The sequence below is a fragment of the Budorcas taxicolor genome, chromosome 10 (genome assembly GCF_023091745.1).
Source record: "Budorcas taxicolor isolate Tak-1 chromosome 10, Takin1.1, whole genome shotgun sequence".
NCBI lineage: Eukaryota > Metazoa > Chordata > Mammalia > Artiodactyla > Bovidae > Budorcas > Budorcas taxicolor.
Window position 1 is genome coordinate 84,801,349 of NC_068919.1, and position 18,077 is coordinate 84,819,425.

The 18,077-nt window shown below is 48.1% G+C and overlaps 1 protein-coding gene across 1 annotated transcript in view; it reads left to right on the forward strand.

The window, feature by feature from the left end:
* JDP2 (Jun dimerization protein 2) overlaps positions 1-18,077 on the forward strand; it is a 41,533-nt gene that overhangs the window by 9,642 nt on the left and 13,814 nt on the right. The window contains exon 2 of the mRNA XM_052646838.1: positions 198-421. Coding sequence (XP_052502798.1) covers positions 221-421 — 201 coding nt within the window. The 5' untranslated portion in view covers positions 198-220. The remainder of the gene's footprint in view (positions 1-197; positions 422-18,077) is intronic.

Consider the following 18,077-nt stretch of genomic DNA (forward strand, 5'->3'; position numbering starts at 1 on the left):
GTGTGAATTGATTGATTAAGTTTCTCTCGATAACAGAATGGATATAAGGGCAGGAAGAGCAACTTAGGGTGGAGAAGGGGTTTAGGGGGACGCTGGTGAAAGAAAGGGTGGGGTCCCGGCAAGACTTGGGACTTAAGCCCCTCATAGAAGCTCTCACCCAGCTGACAGTGCCTGTCCTGCTCTTCTGTCCACTCCAGGCTGGACTGCCACTCCTCCTGCTATGATGCCTGGGCAGATCCCAGACCCTTCCGTGACTGCGGGCTCTCTGCCAGGGCTCGGCCCCCTGACCGGACTCCCCAGCTCGGCTCTGACTGCAGAGGAGCTGAAATACGCCGACATCCGCAACATTGGGGCCATGATCGCCCCTTTGCACTTCCTGGAGGTGAAACTGGGCAAGAGGCCCCAGCCTGTGAAGAGTGAGGTGAGCGAGCCTTGTTCCCCCAGGCAGGATCTTGGGGAGGGTAAGATGCCTGGGTTAGCATCCCAAAGTGAAAGTGAAAACTTGCTCAGTCGTGTCTGACTCTTTGCGACCCCCGTGGACTACAGTTCATGGAATTCTCCAGGCCAGGATACTGGAGTGGGTAGCCTTTCCCTTCTCCAGGGGATCTTCCCAACTCAGGAACTGAACCAGGGTCTCCTGCATTGCAGGTGGATTCTTTACCAACTGAACTAGCATCCCAGGTCTAGCCCTAAACTTGCCATGTGACCTAGGCTTTGCTGTTTAATGTGGGGTCTGAGGACCAGTAGCATCCATGTCACCCTGGGGTTGTTAGAAATGCAGAATCTCAGGCCCCATCCCAGATCTTCTGAATCAGGACCTGTATTTTTAACAAACCGGCCCCTCCCATACACACACTAGGGTATTCATGGCCACATTAATGTTTGGGAAGCACTGGGCTAGGTCAGTGTGCTAAACCTGTCTCTGGTTCTTCAAGGGGCACGGGAAGAGTGATTAATCATGAAAGTATTGACCATTTGACATTTGACCATCACTCTGGAGTGTTGAGGGGGGCGGTGGTCAGCGGAGACAATGGAAATGTACACATGCTTTGAAAAGTATATAAGGCAAAGCCAATATTGGGTTAGTTTTAAAAAATTGTTATCATTGGTCACATCATTGTCTTTATTGCTCTTGGCTCCAGGCTGGAGCTGAAAGCAGGAACTTGGAGGAGGGCGTGGGCTCCCTTCCCAAAGTGCTGCCAGAGCTGGGCCTGGCCTCAGTCACCCAGCGTCGCCCGCTTTAGCTGGTATTTGCAGAGGACCCACCATGCAGCGTGCCTTCCTCAGGTCCCTTGCAGCTGCAGCGCTCATGAGCCTTCCTTGTGGAACAGCAACATTTCCCTGGGGACTAGTGAGAAGCAGAAGTCCCCAGGGTGGGTGATCATCAGTGCTGGGCACGCCCTGCGTCACTGCCCCAAGGCTGGCAATTTGTCCAAAGGCCTGCCCTTGTGAGGGCCCCATCAGGGCCATGTTTTTAGAGGCCAGACTGAGTAGCTGCCCACCTGGAAGGAAGAAGGAGCTGGTGGTGGGAGCCACGCTAAACATGCTGAAGTCGCTTCTGTCGTGTCCGACTGTTTGGTGACCCCGTGGACTGTAGCCCTCCAGGCTCCTCTGTCCATGGGACTCTCCAGGCAAGAATATTAGAGTGGGTTGCCATTTCCTTCTCCAGGGGATCTTCCCAACCCAGGGATCGAATCTATATCTCTTGTGTCTCCTGCATTGACAGATGGGTTCTTTACCACTAGCACCACCTGGGAAGCTGGAGAGGTGTCAGATAGCAGGCTCGGGTGGGGGAGCTGAGTCTCAAATGCTGGGCCACTCTTGGGGAGGGAGCATTCAGAAACGTGCTCCGGGATGGGGGCCCATCCTGTAGGATGGAGCTCACAGGGCTGGACCTCCCAGAGAGGGGGTCTCTAGATGGAGAAAGCTGTCCGGGTACTGTCGGTTGGGGGGGAGTTAGGTATTTCATGGTGCTTCCGCTGTGCCCTCTGTCTCCCCCCAAAGCACCATAAACCTGCACAGAAGGTCTGCTGGGAGCCCCGCTGGCGGGGCAGCATGCTGGCCGTTGGTGGGGCTGGCCACGGCTCTCGGGCGTGTTTGGTTTGGCCTGCACCGGGTTTTAAAAGAAGCTGGAACCAACCTTTCACTTGAAAACTTGGATTTTAACCTTTGATTACAAAATGGGGCGATCTGGCCACAGTGGGCCCGGTGCTGGCGTGGCCACAGCTCCCTGAAGGGACCCTCTTTACTTTCCTCTCTCCCATCTCCCACGGGCCCCTGAGCCTCCCTGTTAACTCTCGATGATTTCGCTTCCCCTTGTTGGCTTGCCTTTCACTGCTGCCTGCAGCTCTCATCTACCCTGGGCTACGTGGCCCCTGCTGTAGACGTTTGTACTGGAGACACCTGGGTTAGGTGGCCGGTAGCAGCTCCCTAGGGACTGTTGATGACAAGATAAGAGCGGATGGTAATGATATTCTTCTAAACTGACTTTGTCCGTGTGCTGTGGAACACACTTCCCAGCTTAGTCGGTGGTCTGCATTCTTCATGGAGAGACTTGTCTTGGGTTGTTTTTTTTTTTTTTTTTTTTTTTTGCTATTTCACTTCCCCAGGCCCAGAACTTGAAAGTATCCATTTCTGGGTCATTCCACAGTATTAAAAACCATTTAAAACCAGTGGCTGAGCAGGGGGCACTGAGGCTGTTGGGCTTGATGAAGAGCCAGATGCCTTGGTCTCTGGGATCTGCCCTGGGTGGGGTGGGGGGCAGGGGCTGGGTTACCACCTCTTCCCTCCACAAAAGGTGCCAGAGGAGCTTTCTTTTTTGGAAAATGCCTTTATTTGGATTGCATATTTTTGCATTTCACAGCCTCCCCCAATTGGTGGCATATGCCCTGTACCTGACAGTGACGTGCTGTCCTCGCAGGCACCCACAATGTGCACCATTCAGGCTGTGAAAATAACAAGCCTTTTTTTAGGGTGTATTTGCATGTCCTCTCCCCCGCTGTCAGACTGCAGTGTTGCGGGGGTGATGAGGCCAGATGGAGGAGCACAGAGGCGCTGGTGAGGAGTAAGGTCAGCCCTGCACTGGGAGCTGACCTGCAATGCGCTGAGTCAGACCCAAGGTGGGTGGGGGGTCCCTTCTGAGAGCAACTGAAAAATAAAGGGGGTTGAGAGAGAACCTTGCCACTGGGAACCTTACATCCTGATGAGTCATTTGCATATGGCACACTGCCTTTGGTGAATTTTCACAGTGGCACTTTGGACTTGTAAAAGTTTCTTCAATAACCATAAGATACGAATTTACATCTATGGAGTATTTAATACGTCGTAGGCCTTTTGCTAAGGGCTTAACACTTATGATCTCTTTTGTTCCTTACCTGGTCCTGGTGATCGGATTCTCTTCCAGTTTAAAGAAGAGGAATATGGGACTTCCCTGGCAGTCCAGTGGTCAGGATTCCATGCTTCTGCTGCGGAGGGCCACGGTTCAATCCCTAGTCGGGGAACTTAGATCCCTCAGCCCAAGAGGTGTGGCCAAAATAATTTTTTTTTTAATTTAAAAATAAAAAAATAAAAGAAGAGGTAGTTAGTTGAGATCCAGGGAGGAGGAAGTCAAGTCATGCAGGGTTGCACAGCTGGAGGATGGCAGAGCTGGGAGCTGCCCGGGGAAGATGCTGCTGCTGTAACTGGCAGGGTGCACCTGGCACAATGCTGGGCATGCTCTGCGAAGCGTCTCACCAAACCCTCTTGAGAACCCTCTTGAAGTCATTATTATTACTATTGTTATTGTTATGCCCACAGTATGGATGCCGTCAACAAGTCTTGGGGACATCCAAGGTCGCACAGCTGGGAAACAGGCCTAGGCAGTCTGGCTTTTCAGCCAAAGCTTTAACCTCATGCTCCGCTGCCCTTTGTGCTCACTGCCTGCCTTCCAGGCTTCTAATCAGTGCTCTAGCAGGCTGGGGAGGCAGATGAACCTGATCCCAGAATGTTCCATCATTTTGATGACGTGGCCCGATTAGCGCTGAGCCCGGCAGTTCTGCAGCCGTCTCATCTCCCAGGCCCCCAGAGAGCGGACAGGCCAAGCCGCTGTGCAGGCAGCTCCGTCCCAGCTGGCTCTTGGGCTGTCCGCCTTGTGGAGGCCAGCAGCCTGTTGGGCCATGTCCAAATACCCAAAGCAGTTGCGTAAGAGAAAATTGGAGGAATTAAGTTAAAGGACAGGTTTTGTAACGATAAAGTGCTTCGTGCTGATGTTGTTATTATCATATGGTTGACACATCATGTGAAACTGTTTTCATGCCAGCTGCTTTCCTGCAGTCCGTTTGTCCAGGGATACTTGCAAAGCACCTACCATGTGCCAACCACTGGGCCAGACACTGGATACTGAACCGTAAGCCAAGTAGACAAAACCCACCTTCTCTTGGACTATGTATGTAGAGTGGGGACATCCGAGAATAAGCAAATTCACATACAATATAAAAGGCCAGGTAGTAGTCAGTGTCATGAAGATAAATTCAGTAGACCACGTGGATGGCCAGTGGCCAGACTGCGTGTTGGCTAAGGCGTGTGGACATGTTATATTGTGACTTACGGCATTTTTAGAGCTGATGCTTCTCTCTTGCCTCTTTGTTCTTTCCTTTCCAATACTCCTTTTCAAGGCAGCTTTGCTCCCTGGCTTTCTCCAGAGCTTTCCTTCCTTCTTCCATTTTTTTGTTCTGTAGCCTCTTAAAGCTGGACTCCTCCACCAAGCACTCTCTATTGTCCTGGAGGTCTCCGCCTTTCCCAGCTGGGTCATCTCTGAGTGGGCTGCTCTGGTTGTGGTGGCCACACCCTGCCTCTGGGCCTGGAATGCATTTCCAGTAGTGGGGGAGGGAGACGAGAAGCCCTGTCCTTGCAACCGCCCCCCTGCCCCAAACCCGCCAAGCACTGCTCTAACAACCTGCTGGATAGAAGCCCTCACCCTCTGTGCCATTCTGGGGTGCTCTAGTAGGGACTCAAGTTCATGGGAGGTTAGCCTGGATGACCTTTTAAGAAAGAGATTGCAAACTGTCATTCCATGGGCAGGAGTCAGCCTACAGATGAATTGTTTGGCCTTCACCGTGTGGGTTTTTTTCTTTCTTTCTTTTTTTTTTAATTGAAAGAGTTGCTATATTTAAAAGCCAGGAAATGTGGACTTTTTGGCTTCTTTAAAAAACCCAGAATATGTGGCCCCTCTAGGCCAACAGCCTTATATGCACCAGGAAGCTGGAACTGAGTAGCAGACGCTCACTGTGTTGGCATGTGGGCCTCAGTTCTCCGCAGTCCCCACTGCCCCCTATTGCCTTCTACTCAGCCCAGTTCACACCCTGTCACCAGCCTGCTTTTGAGCTTCTGTCCTGTGTTTAGATCCCAAGGACGGGGACTACACCTTTCATTCCTTCCTCTTTATTTCCAGCAGACAGTGGACGCTGCCTGGTCTGTGAAAGCGTTAGTTGCTCCGTCATATCCAACTAGTTGTGACCCCATGGACTTCTGTCCATGGAATTCTCCAGGCAAGAATGCTGGAGTGGGTAGCCATTCCCTTCTCCAGGGGATCTTCCCAACCTAGGGATTGAACTTGGGTCTTCTGCGTCACTGCAGGCAGATTCTTTACCATCTGAGCTACAAGGGAAGCCTGCCTGGTCTATAGATTGTATGTTAAGACATGCTTGGTGGTTTGAACATTAACTAGCTGTGTCGACTTGGCAAGTCACTTAAACGTTCCGTCCCTTAGTTTCTATATCTCCCAGTTCTCAACTCCAGGCATTTGTCCATTTTTTTTTTTCCTGTTTGTGAGCATAAGGGACTTCAGGCTACAGGCAAGAGGACACAATGAAAATCAAACCAGCCATTCCCAAACTTGGTTGATCATCAAAACCACTTGGAAAGCTTCTTATGAATCCAGGTTCCCAGACCCAACCTTAGGCCCAGGTACTCAGAATCTCTGAGGGTCCAGGGAATCTGTGTATTTAGAGGGCCCAGGGAGTACTTGGCTACATTTGGGAACCTGACTTTGCGTTTGTACTTCTTGTACTCTTCTGATTCCCTAGGAATCAGTGTCTTCATTCCATCATGGTCTGCCTTTCCAGCAGAATCCATGTGGTGACTAGATCCTTATCCTCACCATCTTGAAAGCAGGAGAAGAGACTTACCTGTTTATGGATTTCACATTGGTCGCTTCCCAACTTCTCTAGGGGACCCTTGAGAACATTTAGAAGGTTTACCCCTTTGGAAGAAGTGGGACTTTGAATTAATGAACTATTGTGAGATCTTGGAAGGTGTGCTCTCACTCTTAAGAGCTTCCTCACCAAAAAAACCAAAATGTTCATCCATGTTTAGCCTGAGCGAAAAATTGCCCCAAACCAGCTGATGTGCTGGGTAAATGTTGGCCTAAGCATGCTTGTGTTTTTAGTGATTTAAAACATAAAGGCAGCCCACTGACATTTTTTCGCAAGCCTTGCATAATTGGTTTTTAATCTGTGGCTCTTTGGAATAGCATTGGCCTTATTCCCTCTGACTCAGATGCTTTTTCTGTCTCGTACTTGCTTGGCAGAGAGATCCAATCTGTCCCTTCTTGGAATAGAATCTCCCAACTCATCTTTGAAATCCTAAGTTTCCACTTTCGTTCTGTCACTCTTTGTTAGCACATTTTCCAAAGCTGTTAGCTTCCCCCCCGCCCCACCGACTTTAATCATTGAATTTGAGGGCGAATGAGTGATAGCTAAAGATAGCCATGCATGTGTTTAACTTTGGCCCCTGTGGTATTTACTCTTATTTCATACCATAACCTGAGCATTCACAAGGTTCCAAACTTTTTTTTTCAAACTTTAAACTTTTAATTTACTATTGGGGTATAGCCAACTAATAATGTTGTGGTAGTTTCAGGTGAACAGCGAAGGGACTCAGCCATATATATATATGGATATATATATATCCCTTCTCCTGCAAATCCCCTTCCCCTCCAGGCAGGCACATAACTCTGAGCAGAGTTCCATGTGCTTGTTGGTTATCCATTTTGAATATGGCTTCCCAAACTCCCTAACTATCCCTTTCCCGCAGCAACCATAAATTCATTTCTAAGTCTGTGAGTCTCTTTCTGTTTTGTAAGTACATTTGTATCATTTCTTTTTAGATTCCACATATAATGGATGTCATATGATGTTTCTCCTCTGTCTGACTTACTTCACTCAGTACGACACTCTAAAAGTCCATCCGTGTTGCTGCAGATGGTATTATTTCATTCTTTCCAATGGCTGGGTAATATTCCTTTGTATATATGTACACATCTTTATTCATTCCTCTGTTGATGGACGTTTAGGTTGCTTCCATATCTTGGCTATTGTAAACAGTGCTTCAGAGCACATTGGGGTGCATGTATCCTTTCGGATCGTGTTTTTCTCTGAATATATGCCCGGGAGTGGGATTGCAGGGTCATGTGGTAGCTCTATTTTTAGTTTTTTAAGGCACCTCCATACTGTTCTCCATAGTGAAAGTGAAAGTCACTCAGTTTTGTCTGACTCTTTGCAACCCCAGGGACTATACAGTCTATGGAATTCTCCAGGCCAGGATACTGGAGTGGGTAGCCTTTCCCTTCTCCAGGGGATCTTCCCAACCCAGAAATCAAACCCAGGTCTCTTGCATTGCAGGCAGATTCTTTACCAGCTGAACCACAAAACGAACTCAAATGGCTTACAAATATATGTATGTGAAAATTGCTTAGTCACGTCTGACTCTTAGTGACCCCATGGACTGTAGACCCCCAGGCTCCTCCATCCATGGGATTTTCCAGGCAAGAATACTGGTGTGGGGTGCCATTGCCGTCTCCAGTTCTCCATAGTGGCGGTACCAGTTTCATTCTGACTAGCAGTATAGTAGTGTTCCCTTCTCTTCACACCCTTTCCAGCATTTGTGGTTTGTGCATTTTTTGATGATAGCCATTCTGATTGGTGTGAGGTGATATCTCATTGCAGTTTTGATTCCAAACTTCTTTTTTAACGTCAAAAGAATGTTATGCTAGCACCAGGCCCCTTGGAGAGGTGGTGGTGGGGACGTGGCTGGATCTGTATGTTCTTAGCAGAAATCAGACACTTCTGAGGAGTTCAAGGAGTCCCGTGCCACCTTCTTAGATCTCTGCCTTGAGATGGGGATAATAATAGCTCCTACCTTCTAGTGCTGTGGTATAATTAAGTGAACTAATGCAGGTAAAGAAGGGCTTCACATAATGCCTGGCACTTAAGAAGATACACAACAAATGTAAGACATGATTACAATGACTTTTCAAATGAGTCAATCAGGCAAGTTAGTTTTTATCATTGATTCAAAACTTGATTCTTGGACTTTCATTTGCTTGTGGTATTTTACCCTTGGAAGTGGTGAGTGGCCTGAGTGTTTGGAGGTGTCCAGGTGTCAGGGAAGTAGGGCAGCAACCTGACTGCCTAAGCAAATGGGCTGCTTCTTGGGCCTAGAAAGAGCTTTGGGCTTGGGTTCAAGCTTCTGGCTTCAGAATTGGCTCCATCGCCTACTCCCTGGACAACTTTGGACAAGTCAGCTGATCTTTTTGAGTGTAGTTTTCTTGTCTGCAAAAGGAGGAAACTAAAACTCTTGAAATTTCGTGGTGAACTTAAAGTGAGGTACTGTGTGTAAAGATAGCCTGACTATAGTCATCACACCCTTACGTCACCTTTACTAGGGATTGAGTCCACTTGCCGTGAATCACACTAGAGTTTCTGACAGCAGGGGTCTTTCCAATGTGTTGTATCCATGACCAGGGTTTCAGAGAGGCAAGCTGACCTTCCTGTTTCTGGTTGTTTATGTTGTTTAAACGCAGCCAGAGTTTTAGTTACCATCACAAACTGTGAATGAAAAGGCCCTTCAACCCTCAGGTCTCCACTAAGTTGCCCTGAGTGACCTCTTATCTCATTTCCTGTGGTGTTAAGGGCATTGCTAGTTTCCCAAGAATCCTTGGTATTTTTAGCAGCCCTGTCAACGCTGGTCATCTTATGTTGGTGTCCCCAGACCTGCTGGCAATATGGACTCAGAGTTGGGAAACTGAGTCCCCTCACGGGTCCTCCTCTGACTGAACAATTCTAAAACTGTAAAAGTGAAAGTGTTAGTTGCTCAGTCATCTCTGACTGTTTGTGACCCCATGGACTGTAGCCTGCCAGGCTCCTCTGTCCATGGAATTCTCCAGACAAGATTTCTGAAGTGGGCTGCCATTCCCTTCTCCAGGGGGATCTTCCTGACCCAGGGATTGAATCTGGTTCTCCTGCAGATTCTTTACCACCTCAGCCACCAGGGAAGTCAACTCTGAAGCCAGCCAGATCTCTTTCCCCTCTACTGTGCCCCAAAGATACAAGACAACTTCAGGAGAGCTTGAGCTCAGAGACCTAGAAGGACATTGGAGCATATTCAGGCTGGCTGCAGAGATACTTGGAATGAGGTTGATGGGCTGAGGACCTGTGTACATGCTGGCCTCTGGGGGGCTCATTGGCTGTGCTTTGCTGTTTGACTGCAGTGTCCCCCTTTACCAAGTACGGTGCACATGCATGTACTGGGTGACAACTTCCTTTGTGGCTTGCCTCCATGCCCCTGCTCCCTGTCTCTCCCGCAAACCACCCCCAATACAGAACCTTGGCTCTTTGGAAGCCAGGTAGCCAAGCAGGACTGCTGATTGGAACAGTCTGGCTCTAGAGAGGTTACTAGACATTGAGCTTTAGCTTCCTCCCTGTCACACAACAGATACAAAAATTAACTCAAATTGGATCAAAGACCTAATGTAAGAGCTAAAACCACAAAACTCTTGGAAGAAAAAGCCACAAATCTATGTGACCTTGGATTAGATATAACTACGAAAGCACAAGCAATGAAAAATAACTTGGACATCATCAAAATTAAAAACTGTCGTGCTTCAAAGGACAAAAAGTGAAAAGACCGTCCACAGAATGAGAACTTTTGCGAATTATAGACCTGATAAAGGATTTGTGTCCAGAATATATAAAGAATGATTAAAATTCTAATTAAAAGACAAATAGCCTAATTTAAAAAATGGACAAAGTATCTCAATACACATTTCTCCAAAGAAGATATATGAATAGTTAATAAGCACATGGAAAGATGCTCAACATCATTAGCCATCACAGAAATGCAAATCAAAACCACAGTGAGGTACCACTTCACACCCACTAGGATAACTGTAATAAAAAGGACAGATAATGCCAAGTATTAGTAAGGATGTGGAGAAGTTGTAATCCTCATACACTGCTGTTGGGAATGTAAAATGGTGCAGATGCTTTGGAAAACAATCTGGCAGTTCCTCAAAAGGCTAAACGTAGTGTTACCATGAAATGAAAGGGTGTTAGTCCCTCAGTCGTGTCCGACTCTTTGCAACCCAATGGTCTGTAGCCACTCTCCTTTGTCCATGGGATTTTCCAGGCTAGAATACTGGAGTGGGTTGCCATTTTCTTCTCTCTATGACCCAGCAATCCCACTCCTAGGTATATATGATCGAGAGAAATTAAGACAGAAACTTATACAGGAGTGTTCACAATATCTCAAAAGTAGAAACAGCCCAAATGTCCATTAGCTGATGAATGGATAAAGAAAGCATTCCATATCCATATCATGAAATATTATTTGGCCATAAAAAGGGATAAAGTACGTACCACAACGTGGATGGACCTTGCAAACGTTACATGAGAGAAGCCTGTCTGAGGAGACCGCACGTTGCGTGGGTCCATTGTTACGAGATGTCTAGAAGAGGCAAATCTATAGAGACAAGAAGGAGACCTGGTACCCTGGTGCCTAAAGTCGGGGGAGATGGGAGAAGTTGGAGTGACTGCTCAAAGGTATGGAGTTTCTTTTGGGGGTGATGAGAATGCTGTAAAGTTAATTGTGATTGGCGTCACAACTTTGCGAATCTACTCAAAGCAATTGAACTGTGCAGTTTAAGTGGACTGAATTGTATGGTATGTGTGAATTTTATCTCAAAGCTATTGTAAAAATGGGCAAGCGTAATATATACCTCACTTGGGTACAGGGAGGATTAAAAGGGATACTGTATGTTAATCATATAGCATGTGTGATGCAGTGATGCCACAGCTGTGATGCCACACCGCGTGTATCAACGCTCCAGAATTAGTAGCTATGATGATTAATACCCCCACCACTGCCCCTTTTAGGCCAATAGTGGTGAAAAAGCCAGGGTCTTGTTAGGGATACTTTCTCCTCTCTCTCTCTTGTTGCTAGCGGCCCTGCAGAAGCAGTGGGAGCAGCCTGGCAGGGTTTTGTATGGAACTTGGGAGGAAATATGGCGTAATCCTGCTTATTCATTAGCATCCCCTGGAGAGTGTTTAAAAAAAAAATACTGGAATTCATCCCAGTGATTCTAGCTCAGTTGGTCTGGGTGGGGCCGGCAGGTGGTTCTAATCTGTAGCCATTGGTTGAAACCCACGTTACCTTATAAACCGGCACAGGTCTTTGAAGGAGTAAGGACATTTGCCTTCAGGACAGAAGGATCGCATGAGCAGTGGATTTTATGGTTTGAAATCTGCTTTACATAGATTATCTCCTTTGATCTCTTCAAAAACCTTATGAGGTAGATGTTTTTTTTTAGTACCACTAGTTGTTAGGGAACCAGCAGCTCAGAGAGATTAATTTGCCAGAGTTTCGTTTTTAAGGCATAATTTTATCTAATCTTTGTTTTTTTTTTTTAAAAAAGCAAGTTCTACACCCATGCTCATACCTGTTAATGATCAAATCTGACACTTTGGAGAGCACTGCCAAGGTGACATCTGGTGCCAGGTGGGTCTGTTTTGTTCAGAACAAAGCTCTTTCTGCTACTTCTCTTTACTGCTGAGCCTTGAGAGTGCAGGGCAAGCTGGAAAACCATTATTTACGTATGTATGGGTGTGTGTATCTATATAACACATACACACCTGTTTGCAACTACCGATTTGTGTGTGCAGGGGAAACATAAGACAGGAATAATTTGGATCCTGAAGCTATCAGAAACCTCCAACTTTCCCCCATAACCTCTGAGTTAAAGATTTTGCATCAACTGGAACTCATGTTTATATTCTTATTGAATGACTCTAATAAGTATATGATACAATTTGAGCCCCTTAATAAAATACCACCTTTATCAATTTAGTATATTGTTGTTGTTGTTCAATTACTAAGTCTTGTTCAACTCTTTGTGACCCCATGGACTGTGGCACGCCAGGCTTCCCTGTCCTTCATGATCTCCCGGGGTTTGCTCAAAGTCATGTCCATTGAGTCGGTGATGCCATCCAGCTTTCTCATCTTCTGTTGTACCCTTCTCCTCTTGCCTTCAATCTTTCCCAGCATCAGGGTCTTTTCCAAAGAGTCAGCACTATTCAAAGTCAGGCGCGGACCCAGTGGCATCTGGGAGTGTGTGAGAAGCACAGACTCCTGAGTCTCACCCTAAACCTACTAAAGCAGACTCTCTAGAGGGTGGAGCCCTTAAATCTGTGATATCAGAAGCCCTCCAGTAGGTTCTGATGTTCTCAGAACTGAACATCGCTTCCAGCTCTGACTGGTGATGGTTCTCTCGGAGAATGGCTACAAGGGCTTGAAGCCACATTTTTCTCCAAACCTATCTCAAGTTTCCTGGAGGAACCTGCATGCCATCATGTGGTATCTGAGTCTGCATAAGGCAGGGATGTTCTCTGAGTCTACAAACACCTTAGCATTTCCAAAGCAGTGATTTTCAGGTCTTGAGATGCTCCTGCTGCCAGCATTCACACCCAAAGGGACTTCCCAATTAATTAAGCTGCTGAGCTTGTCAATAGAGCAGCTCCTTTATTGTCTGAGAAGGGAGAGAATCAGATACACTGTTCTGATGCCAAAGGAGCATTCATTTGCTGTATCTGGCCCAGAGTTCTCAGCAGCTCTGGTCTGAGAACTGGGGAGGGGGAGTGTCTCAGCCCCCATCATCTGTCTAGATGCTACAAAGCCCCGCCTTCGCCCGCTATGAACTTTAACTGCAACCATTTAGCTGTATAAGTCATGCATGGTGAAATCACCCTTCCATGCTCCAGGCCAGGCATCCCTGGCTGTCAGTTCCTTTGACCACTGTCATCTGGATGGGATTTTTATTAGCTGGTTTTCTGTTCCCTCAAAGTAGAGGTCTCCATTTCACTCAGTGATTTGTTATCTGTGCCTCGTGTCTGAAAGAAATTGGCTGAAATCTGTATTTCAGCTACCCACCCTGCATACAGATTAAACAGAACTGCGTTGGTGGAGAATAATTAAGCCAAGGACCTTGTTTTTCACCTTCACGATGAAAGACAAATGATTTCCAACGCTTTAATAGGATGATGGCACTTGAAATGTTCTTCTACTTTGGCCAACTCGGGACTTTCAGAACAGACCTGTTCATAAATATTCTTTGCAACAGCTGCATTTTCATTTAATTATAGACTGTCATTCAGTCAGGGGCTCTTGTCTCTCTTTTTTTTGCCCTGTGCAATCAAGGTATATTACACAGCTCATTGTTATTGCTATTGTTAAAGACCCAGTTTCTATTGTATGATTAACTCTTTTTGTGAAGAAAATGGATTTTCCCCTGTCAGGTATATTCTGCTTCTGACCATTCTGTTGGGGGTGGGGAGAATCTCATATGTGGAGGCCACTATTTCTGTCCTTCTGTCATCTTTTTGAAGTGAATGTCAGTTGGGCAAGAAAATTGATTGATTGCCTAGTGGGAAACCAAACCTCCCTAAACCATAAATATGAAACAAGCCTGGAATAGACAGATTTCAACAACAAAAAAAAAGAGCCATCATTCTTCAAATAGCTCTTGTCCGCAAAAGGATTTCCTGGCAAACTTTGTCCCTTTTCTCTTCCTCTGCCTGAGCCAAGGTGATTTTTGCCTCTATCTCCCAGCCTCCCCCTCACTTTCACAGTAACAGAGTTTGCCCTTCGCTCAGCAGGGCCATCCACAGATGGGTGCCACCCTGCCCAGCCGGCTATTTCAGGCTTTGTTCCAAACACAATGCTGCCTTTTCTTAGTGGTAGAAACAGGCTGTTCTCCACTGCTTTTGAGAGAATGGCCCTTTCCTATTCTGTGCATATAAACCAGCCTCAGGCCTTGGGTGGCCTATTTTTTTAGAGGTTCTCTTAACCCTGGAGAAGGTTTTGACTGAGGCCCATGAGGCAGGGGTCGAGAGATGCTTCCTCTTACTGAGATGCAAGACCTCAGAGAAGTCTGTTTGATTGGATTCCCTATGGCTCTAATGCAACAAGAATAGGAGTGGGCTTTCATCCTAAAGGAAGTATTCCCTGCTTCTTTCCAGAAAGCAGTGGGGTTCTGGGTGGTCTCACCACTGTCTGACCCAGAGACCTGTGTGGACTCACTCCGCTTCCCTGAACTTGAGTTTCCAGGCCTTCGGATGCGGCAGGAATCAAGGATCTCTAGGTCTTCTTAGTTCCAGAACCTCAGGATGGAGAGTAGCTTGCTGCCTTGCTGTTCCCCGCACTTCCCCGCAGAGGCCCAGTGCCCTGAGCAGTCACCTCTCCACCTGCACTCGCCCCCAGCCAGGAGAGCTGAGTGTAGCGAATTGGCAGGTGCAGCCATTGCCTCTGCCAGCTTCTGTTCAGAGCCTTCACCTGGTGGTTGGCTGGGCTGGAGCTTTGAGTGAGCATGGCATCCAGATGTGTGGGTTTGCTTATAGGTGAAAGTGTTGGATTACAGCCTGACACTGGGGGCAGTTGGAAAGGGCACTGGATTGGGAGTCAGGCATCCTGGGTTCTTGTCCAGGTCCCCAGCTCTGGGGATCAGGCTTCCCTTAAGCAAACATTTATTGAGTGCTACTGATGGCCATAAACTCTACAAGGTGTGGGGCACACAGAAAGTCAACAAAATACAGACTTTGCCCTCACGGAACTCCCATTTTAGTGGAGGCAGAAACTGGGGCTAGAATACAGCACATTAGAGGCCAGGATAAACTCAAAGGTCTATGAAAGCCCAGAGCGGAGGAACACCTCCCCAGCTTGGAGGGGATGAGAATCAGGGAGGACTTCCTGTAGGAGGTCACGCTTGAGCTGAATGAACAGCAATGAAAGTAAACCAAGGGGACAGCAGAGACAAAGGCCTGAGGCCAGGGAAGTGTGAGGTATAGGAGAGGCTCAGTGTTGCAGGACTAGGGTGTGTAGGATAGGGATAAATGAGGGTGAGACCAGGGCAGGTGGGGCCAAGTCACCGGGTGCCTTGTTGGGTGTATTAAGGAGCTTGGGCTTTATCCTGAGCGTAACGAGGAGCCCCTGAAGGTCAGTAACTGGATCAGATTTGCATTTTAGAAACTTCCCTCCAATGGCTGGAGTAGAGGATGGTTGTACACGGTCAGGAGGCCTCCCAGGAGGTGGAGCAGAAGAGAGAGAGATGGAGAGACAGAGAAACAGAGATGAGAGAAGAGAGAAAACCTGGAAAACGGCAGGTGGGTAGAGAGTGGAGAGCAAGTGTTGGGATGATATAGGATGTAGAATTGAATGGCTTGTCTGGTCAAACTGGAGACACGGGGACGGACAGGTAAGTGGGTGAGGCCTGTAACCGGGTGGGCAATGGTGCCAGCTAGGGTGGAGAAGAGAGATAAAACCACCAGTTGAGGACAGTCTGGATCGAGCATCCAGCAGATAGTGGACGTTTTGCCCTGAAAATAAAGACTTGGTTGGCACTCGAGAAGAGGTGGTGGCTGAAACCACTCCGTGCGTATAGAGGGTCCTGGGCAGGGGAGTGGGCAGGGCCCACAGCCCCTGGCTCCCAGCAGCTGTGTTTATGTGGGAGGATGTCTGGTATGTTTGGTATCTGGGTGTTTACTTCCCAGGGTCCTCATGGGTCCCTGGTGTTGAAATGTGGCTCCTCCACGGAAGGGGGAGGGTCCCAGCAGGCACGGCCAGGGCTCGACTTGGAGGCATGAGGGCGGTCACTCAGGCCTGTCCGCTGACAACTCGTGTGCCCTGAAGCACCCCCACCCTGCAGTCGGCCCCCTGGGCTCCTTTTATGCCAGGTTCTCTCTGTATGGGAGGTGGGCCTGGGGCAGCATTGGCGTCACCTAGAAAGACAGGGCAGCTGGAATTTTCAGAGCCCTTCCTGTGTCCCCAGCTCTGGGATGAGACTTAAGTCGTCATGGCAACCCTGTGCAGCATGGCTCAGTGTCCTCCTTGTACAAGTGATGCTCAGAGAGGCTGAGGGACTTGCCCTGGAGCACTTAAAATTTTTTTTAATAGAAAATTTTATTCAACATATAACATTTTCCAGCGAAAAAAGGCAATATGCAGGAAGAGTTGGTGTACAGAGCTGCCAGGGTGGACCCAGGCCTCTCAGACCCCAAAGTTCATGCTGACAACCTTGATGCCCCAAGTCTCAGATAAGCCCGCTTCTCTCTGCCTGGGAGACAGTTTTCAGTCTGAGATAAGTCTTTCAGCCCTTCACTACTTTGCTTAGCACTGCGGGTTTGACTTGATTTTTCCCCCTTGGTTTTGGCTGGGCACCTGCTTCACTGTCCTTTTGAGAGTTCCCATGGGAGAGTTCCTGTGTTTGCCGTGCCTGGGGTTACCAAGTGTCATTGCTCTTTCTCATCCTGATTCTTTGCGGGTCTGTAAGGAAAGACCCTGATGCTGGGAGGGATTGGGGGCAGGAGGAGAAGGGGACGACCGAGGATGAGATGGCTGGATGGCATCACTAACTCGATGGATGTGAGTCTGAGTGAACTCTGGGAGTTGGTGATGGACAGGGAGGCCTGGTGTGCTGTGATTCATGGGGTCGCAAAGAGTCGGACACGACTGAGCGACTGAACTGAACTGAAGATACATATTTGGAAATGCTTATGAAATGTCAGGATTCAAAAATCACATCTGGGTGACTTGCTACCGTGTGAGAGCCACGTGGCTGGCAGACGGGGCCTGAGAGTCATGACTGGAGCAGGGTGGATCCCCCTCCTGTAAACTACGCTGCTTTCGTGCTATACTCTCGTGTTAATTATGCAGCAAATATGCTTTACTTAAAAATACCCAGGCAGATATATGAAATAAATAGCCAATGGGAATTTGCTGTGTGGCCCAGGGAGCTCAGCCCAGTGCCCTGTGACAACCTGGAAGGGGTGGCATGGAGAAGGAGACGGGATAGGGATTCGGGGCGGGGAGGGGATACACGTATACCTGTGGCTGATCCATGCTGTTGTATAGCAGAGGCCAACACAATGTTATCCTCCAGTTAAAGCAATTATCCTCCGATTAAAAAAAGAGAGAGAAATACCCAGGCAGGAAAAAATAAAACGGTCATTGTCCTCACAGTTAGATGCTTAATAGTTCCATCCCTGGGCATGGAGCTGAAAGGGTCAGTCAGGGTCTTGTTACCCAGACCACCTGCCCTTCAAAGAGCAGAAGGTGCTCAGGCCCTGCACCCCAAAGGCCTGGATTAGAAGTTGTCACTGCCCTTTGGGCAGCCTTGATATCAAGCTTGATATCATGAGTTTGCGCATCCGTGAAAGTGAAGAAGATAGTAGGCCTGTCCTGCTCGGTTTCCTGAGACCATTTAACCCCCAGGGCCCTGAATCCCCGGGGTTTCCTTTCTGCTGAGGTGACGCACCTCTGTTTGCTCAAGAGCTCTTCTGCATCCAGGCTCTGCCGCTTTCCCAGTTCTTCTAGAAGCATTGCTCCTGGGTAGACTTTCTCTCCTGGATTCCTGGGGACCACCCTCTGCATACCTGGCATCACCTGACTTCACAAGAGCAGGACCCTGGTGTCACACGTTTCTTTCAGTGGCAAGAGGCAGAAACCTTCTCCAGCTCCCTGCAGGCCAATGGAGGAATTTCCAGGGTAGATTCAGACGTATCCATCACGGATCCCTAGGAGACGAAGCACAGTCAGGCCTCTGCAGGGGTGGAATCAACGTTCCTGTCTGTGTGCTGTCCGTCCCTACGTCTGTCTGTACCATCGACCTGTGGCCATGTCTCTGTGTTTCTCTCTTTGCAGCTCTGCCCCATGCTCTCTGTCTCTCTCTCCACCCATCTTGTCTCTCTGTGTTCTGTCTTCCCTGTCTGTGTCTC